The sequence below is a fragment of the Rhodnius prolixus genome, unplaced genomic scaffold (assembly GCF_049639745.1).
Source record: "Rhodnius prolixus isolate KJV_2025 unplaced genomic scaffold, Rpr scaffold_16, whole genome shotgun sequence".
NCBI lineage: Eukaryota > Metazoa > Arthropoda > Insecta > Hemiptera > Reduviidae > Rhodnius > Rhodnius prolixus.
In genome coordinates, this window is record NW_027411616.1 from 696,884 (window position 1) to 704,451 (window position 7,568).

The 7,568-nt window shown below is 32.7% G+C and overlaps 1 protein-coding gene across 1 annotated transcript; it reads right to left on the reverse strand.

Annotated features, from left to right (window-relative positions):
- LOC141457401 (uncharacterized) lies at nt 1-7,320 on the reverse strand. The gene is made up of 2 exons (XM_074134331.1): nt 6,868-7,320; nt 1-2,803 (listed from the first exon to the last, which is right to left on the reverse strand). Exons 1-2 carry the CDS (start codon nt 7,178-7,180, stop codon nt 2,700-2,702), a joined length of 417 nt encoding a protein of 138 aa, XP_073990432.1. The 5' UTR covers nt 7,181-7,320; the 3' UTR covers nt 1-2,699.
- Nucleotides 7,321-7,568: the final 248 nt, after the last annotated feature.

Consider the following 7,568-nt stretch of genomic DNA (forward strand, 5'->3'; position numbering starts at 1 on the left):
TAAAAAAAGCAAAACATTTTTTTATTTCTTAAGAAAAGTTACTTAAGAATAAGATATATTTTGTATTTAAAGTTCGTTAATTTTCTTTTTAACCAACATATTTAAAATTAAAATGGCCACAAACTTTTTCCCTCCAAATGCACGCTACTCAGATAAAAAAAATAATAAAAATTTAAAAAAAATAAAGAAAAGAAAAACATATCAGCCTTTGAATTGGCCCCAAAATTTTTTAAATTTTCTCTTGGTATAGTAACCGAGAAACAAAAGTTCTTAAAAAAATAGGGTTTGTTCTGAGATCATGAATAATTAAATCACAGTATAGAGTATAATAGAATAACTTAAAAGAATCAATAAACAAAACAAAACTTCGAATACAAGGCCCATCTCTTTGAAGCAACATTTTATGTGATGGTTTTTTCGTGATGTTTTCTTTAAATTTTTGTACAAATTTGTTTTTTCGGGCTGTTCAAAAACAGTACAGGCTTGTAATTCTCCTAAAACTGTGAGAGAAGAGAAACCATTGAGACTAATGTTAGCGATTATATTTTTAAAAAACTCCAATCTAATTATAAGGTAACAATGCACTTTAAGCCCGTTGTTCAAACTTGATTCACAACAGTCTACTAACACACTTTAATTCAGAATCAGAAATAATATGCAAGTATTTCCACCAAAAAAGCTAAATTAAGTAAGTAAAATAAATGGAGATCCTAAAGAAAATAAGCACGTGAGAACACTTAAAGATATATATTAAAAATAGGGAGCCTGAGAATTAAACATCCACCAGCAAGGGATGTGTGTACATTGCAATGGGAACCTACGGAGGAGAAAATATGTGAAGGGAACTTTGTCCGGAAAGAATTAGAATGATTCGATCTGGAGATATAAAATCCTTTTCAGCTAATGTGACTCATGTAAACAATATCTGAGAAAATAACAAACAAAAATAAATGAAGGCATTAACTAATTAAAAATTAGGGGATAAAATAAAGGTATGGGAAAAACATTTGGGAGAAAATACAAAAAAGTAAGCTGAGATAGTATGGCTACGTAAAAAGATGCTCGCACACGAAAACAATGAATGAGAGTTCATCAGAAGCACAGGAGCCCGAATACCTTGGACAAAAAAAGGAAGTGTGAACAGGCTGCAGACTATCGGACGGTCGCAGTGTAGTGGTTAGATCTTAGTGGTTCTAATATAATTTCGTTACCTAGCTTGCAAGTTTCTTGAGTTTCACGGAAAGCACGGAGTCACTAACATAGCCTCGTTGGCGCCTTAATCAAGCCTAGAAACGTTCATTGATCAGACCTCATTTATTTACTGAACAAACCAATATCACTTTGGTGAGAAGTAAATTAATAAAAGTAATAATAATAAAAAAATACTCTTTGGAAATGTGATATGAGATCTCAATTCTTAATTTACAAAATAAAATTAAAAAAAAATCAAAATACATACAGTTGCATGTATAACAAATATAGTTAATAGAATAATTCAATTAGTACATAACAATTAAAATAAACCTCGATGTAAGTAAAAACATTGATTTGCCAAGGAACTGTTTTTTAAACTCTGTTTTATAATAAATACTTTTTATTATATTTATATATATAATATATATATTATATATATATATATATAATGAAAAATAAACAGGCTAATACTGTTAAAAAGTCATTATTTCTCTTTTAAAACATTTATTTTTTATTTTATTTAATTTTTTTAATAGAGAAGGAAAACGGCATTATTTTTAATTAAAATAAAATGAAACATTAAAAAGATATTTTATCAAAAATACTGAACTTTTTACATTATGGGCAATTTTATATATGGGCAAAGTTTTAAATCTTTATAAAATAGAATATTCACAAGTCAAATTGCTTAAGTATCTCTTTTTACATTATACTTAATTAAAAAAATAATAAATTTTTTGTCTTTAAAAAAAGATTTAAAATTTGACTGAAAAATCTTACTTAGCCGAATTTTACACAGGAATGACAATATTCCAAAATTGGGCAACCACTTTTTCTTAAAAAAGTACTCCATCAGTGTAAATTTTACTTTAAATAACGACCTCAACATTTAAAGCTGCGGGGGTAAAGAAGTTGCGCAACCTTTCGCTAATTAAAATAAATTGTTTTTTGTCTCAACGAGAAGAGCCAAAAAAAAAACCTCACAGGGCCGTGGAAAGAAAATAAAACAGATTTGGACCACAAGTAGCAAAGAATTTTTCAGAATATTGAACGGTTTCTTTTTTTATCCATTAAATACCAACTTTCTGGTACAATTTGAAAAATGAAGTTTTAGTAGAAAAGGATCATTATTTTTCATTTTTATTGCACTTGTACCACTCAAAAAAAGTAGTTGAAAAAATTGTCACCCCTGTATAAAATTAAAATATATTTTCGGTACAGACTACCGACATTAAAAAAAAAAAAAAAAAAATCTTTCAGTTACTTTAAGCTAAAAAAGTTACATCAAGTGGACTGTATATACAATAACATATAAAGCTCTTGATATTGTTTTTATTGTTGTATACATATGATTTTGTTTTATTTGAAGTAAAAACATAAATTATTGCAAAATAAATCCGCAACAAAATATAGTAGAAGTACGATTTGCCCCTATAAAGCTACGAAATTTAAGGCTCTTTATTAAACAATTCACTCTTCAAATCTTCTTAAACTTGATTACTCTTTTATTTAGGTATTAACACCTGAGGCAGTACTCCAAGCGATAATCTAGGCTGCTTAGCTTTTCTGCCAATTGAAGTATTCGCCTTGCGCTTTCCAATAAAAAAATCTGTAACAATAAAATCAAAATTTGGATTATGATTTTGTTCTTGTAAAAATATTTACTTTCTCTCATCCTTCGTTAGAGCAAGTATTTCGAAATTATCTAAGTTCGCAAAAGTTTTTTTTAATAGCGTTAACTCGAAATCAGGTTCCGGCAACATACGAAGTTAAGTGGTAAGGGAGAAGAAGCATGACCAATCCGTTTAGATCAGGTATAAAAGGACTATCACATCTGAACTTTATTCGCGGTACAATTGTATCGTCTTCATGCCGTCGATGAAGTCCCAAACAAACCCTCTTACGAGGGTCGTTTGAAAAGTCCGTGCAAAGTCAGAGAGATAGCACTACTGGCGCGTATCGAGGTTATGTTTAGTTAGTAGCATCTCTTGGAAGAACACACACCAAATTTCGGCCAGATCGGTCTATTTCTTTGTGTTTGGCATTCGTTTGAATCGAGGAAGTCGAGTGATTTTCAAAAAATGGACGAAAAAGAATTTCGTGTGTTGATTACTTTATGAAAGGCAAAACGCCTCAGGAGACTAAAGAGAAGTTTGATAAACATTATGGTGACTCTGCACCTTCGATTAGAACAGTTTATAAGTGGTTTCAAAATTTTCGGAGTGGCCATATGGGCACAACTGACGCTGAACGTTCTGGACGCCCTGTTGAGGTTACTACTCCAGAAATCATTGATAAAATCCATGATATGGTGATGGATGAGTGAAGGTGCGTGAGATTGCTAGTAGTGTGGGCATCTCGAATGAACGGGTACATAATATTTTGCATCAACATTTGGACATGACAAAGCTATCCGCAAGATGGGTGCCGCGATTGCTCACGCTTGACCAAAAACGAAATCGTGTGAAGTGTTGCAAGGACGGTTTGCAGCTGTTCCAGAAGAATCCGCAGGACTTTAAGCGTCGTTTCGTCACTGTGGATGAAACATGGATACATCACTACACTCCTGAGACCAAAGAACAATCTAAACAATGGGTTACCAAGGGGGAATCTGCGCCAAAAAAGGCGAAGACCGGAAAGATTATGGCGACTGTCTTTTGGGATTCGCAAGGAATAATCCTCATCGACTATCTGGAAAAGGGTAAAACTATTACAGGTGCATATTATTCATCGTTATTGGACCGTTTGAAAACCGAGCTGCAAGAAAAACGCCCACGATTGGCCCACTAAAAAGTCCTTTTCCATCACGACAACGTACCAGCTCACACCTCAGCAGTTGTGGTCGCAAAATTAATGGAAATAGGGTTCCAACTCGTTTCACATCCCCCCTATTCTCCAGACTTGGCTCCCTCGGACTACTATTTGTTCCCCAATATGAAGAAATGGCTGGCGGGAAAAAGATTTTATTCAAACGAGGAGGTGATTGCAGAAACGAATGGCTATTTTTCAGACTTGGACAAATCCTATTATTCGGAAGGGATCAACAAACTAGAGCAGCGTTGGACGAAGTGTATAAGCCTAAAAGGAGACTATGTTGAAAAATAAAAAAGGTTTACCCCCAAAAATTAAGTAGTTTTTATTTTTGCACGGACTTTTCAAACGACCCTCGTATTTAATGGAAAAAATAATGGTCTACCATTGTTGTTTGACAAAATCTCTTAGAAAAACTTGATGAAGGACACTACTCAAAAAGGGGAGAGGTTGACCTTTCCTCCATAAAACCATGTTAAATATGTTATAATGATCGCTTTAAAATATTTATATAGGCGCTGCGGTATCCGAGCGGTTTGAGGCGAGACCCGCAAAAGGTAATATGTGTTGTGGTTCTGGGTCCTACTCCCAGCCTAGGCTTTAGATTTTGTTTGATGGTTAATAAAAGAAATTCATGGTGAAGTATGTTTGTTATCTCTCTCGGTCCGCGACACCTGATCTGTAGTTGGACGTAAAGCCCGCCTGAAATAATTGGCATTACTTTACAATAGTAACAGTTAATATATATTCTAAAATGTGTGTGCTACATATTAGAGAAGAGTTAACTGTTTTATTAAAATTACAAATTTCATGAAAATTGCACCACCGGAACTACTTCTTTATTGAAAGAATTATTTACTTTCTCAAAGGTACATTTAACTATTTTCTTTCTCTATTTTTTATTTTCACTATACTAGAATTGGTTTAAAAATTAGTTTTTGATAAATTTTGCAATCGAATAAAGGGACTCTAGGGAAATGGGGTTATTCTCCCTTGTAAATGGATACCATTTCTGTATAATGGACGACTTTTCGTGTTTTATATTATGAATGGTGGTAAAGTTCTTGATTCTTAAGTTTGCTGAAAATTACTATGATAAAAGCAATTATTGCTTTTAACAGCGAAAGAATTACTCTAGAAGTAGAAATAAGATAGCAGTGCCGTGTGTTGCGGATAATATACTTGAAGTATGCCGGATTTTACCAGCACTTTATAAAATAAAAAAGGTTTTTCTTAGACGGGCTTGAAGCCCAACTAGCAAATTAGGTGTTTCGGACGGAGGCGATAAGCAAGAGTTCTTCATTAATTAAGTAAAGCAAAGCAATCGCCTATTTTTCCAGGCAGGGATTAACGTCCAACTACCAATTAGGTGTCGTGGCGGGAGCGGAAGCTCATACTTTATTATTAACTATTTTTTCTAACAAATAAAAAGCAGTCATACGCGGGATTCGAACTGGGGAACTCCCAATTACAAAGCCACGCTCAGGACCACTAGACAAAAGTTCTTTATTATCCATGTTTTTTACTAATTTTTAAATAAAATTCGAGGGCCAGATCGAGAATTGAACCTAGGGGGCCACAGATAAACTTTACAAGCCTCGCCTCTAACCGCTCGTAAACATACGAGCATACTACATACGATACATACTATATGTATACGAGCATACGAAACATAGTAATCGATGGTATAGTGAAGCAAATAAGTATTTATACGGCCCTGCAGTTGGCTACAAAAGATGCAAAAATTAGAGCGATTGAAACAGTTTCCACAGACATTTTAAAATTCAGTTCGTTAAATCTTTTTATAAGAAAATAAATATATATACGTAGCTTTAGTTCTGATCTGACTATAAAGCGCTTCCAATCAATCCTAACGGATCCTACTAGTAAAAAAAATCAAACGTGAAATTTAATGAAAGTGAAAAAAGCTTATAATATATATAGAATATACATATATATATATATATATATAGAATCGTTCAGTTTAGACTGGTAAATTGCCTAAAATGGGTAGGCCACTCTTAAACCAAATAAGTGGTCTGGGAATATTTATTTTTTAAATTATTTACAAATTGGGTTAACTAAAATAGGAAAAAGGAATAAACATACATATATTAGTACAATAATTACATTTCCTAAGAGTTAACTTACGATTTATTTATCCTAGTTCAGTGTAGATGGAAGAAGGTACATTTATCGTAATAGAGACGAAATTGAAGTTTCCAACATTTTCACGTCGATAAAATAAGATAGACAGGGAGGGTAAGATTTCAATATTTTGCTTTGAAGGAGTACGTCTTAATTTGAGTAAATAAAATGGTTTGGAACCATCAAGTTAAAACCTTGAAAATTGTACGAGTTATGTAAAAGTACATACCGACCATAATTTTTGGGCTAATACAAGTATTTCTGTCAAAAAATCGAAGTAAACAATACACAGAAAATTATGATAAGTAGGAAAAATAACACATATACGTAAACATTGCGACCAAAGGTGTTTACGTGACATAATAACGGCAGCCATTTTGAAATTAATAGACAATTGTCCACTTTCAGTGAAGATCTAATTTATAACAACGTATTGTAACAATTCTCTGACGGTGTTCAGGGAAAATTTTCTTCTCATTACTAAATAATAACTGCAATGGATACTACTCAACTTAATGTATCAGTAAATAAGGAATTGTTAAAATTTCCATGAAGTACTTATTCAAAAAAATGTTTAGCAATGTTTAACCATGGTAAAAATGATGGGGATCATGAAGTTACAAATAGTTGTTAACTGCGACAAGTAATTAATCTCTATTTCTGGATAACTTAAATAATACATGCTTACTATAAAGAAAAATAAATAAAACCCACCAGTAATTTTAGTCTGACGTAATTGGGCTTCCTTCGTTTCATATGAAAATTTCCAATCAAACTGAGCATCCGTATAAATAGGTTTTTCCTTATTGAAGTCAAAATTCCATCTTTTTATATCATGTTGAGCAATCACAGCCATCTCATGTTGAATTTGATTTTTATTTTCACCAGCACGCGTGCCAAATAAATTTCTTTTAACACTGGCAATCATGGCCGCATCGCTGTTCCTTGAGCGAGCTTTCTCTTTGTGATACTTGAGGCGGCGCTCAATTTCAATCATTGTAAACTTATTGAATACGTTAGCACCCATTTATTATTATCAATTAAAAAAACTGTTAAGTTTTATCGAGTTTAATAAAGTAATTCTAACTCATCGACCACACTTCAACGGCACAGTAACACAGACCACGCTAAGGTAGTATGAGCATCGCGAGACGCAATTCCCCCACTTAAGTATATTGCCGCTCACGTAACAGTAGGCAAAATTATCGTATTTATATTTATATTTTTAACGATAAAATGTCCTTTTTAATTTTTGTTCTGCAATAAACCTTGCACAAACTAATCCATTTTCGCAATTTGAAAGGAAGGTTGGTATTAACGGCGATTATAAATAATGATTAATCCTGTTTTGAAAATGGATCATTAATTGAAACATTAACCCTTCAAAGCCGGAGTTTTTTTTTTTTTGAATTATT

Coding starts and splice junctions, on each gene's coding strand:
- LOC141457401 (XM_074134331.1), bottom strand. CDS start 7,180: ATGGGTGCTAACGTATTCAATAAGTTTACAATGATTGAAATTGAGCGC. Junction 2,804..6,867: donor ACGTCAGACTAAAATTACTG/GTGGGTTTTATT, acceptor TTATTGTTACAG/ATTTTTTTATTGGAAAGCGC.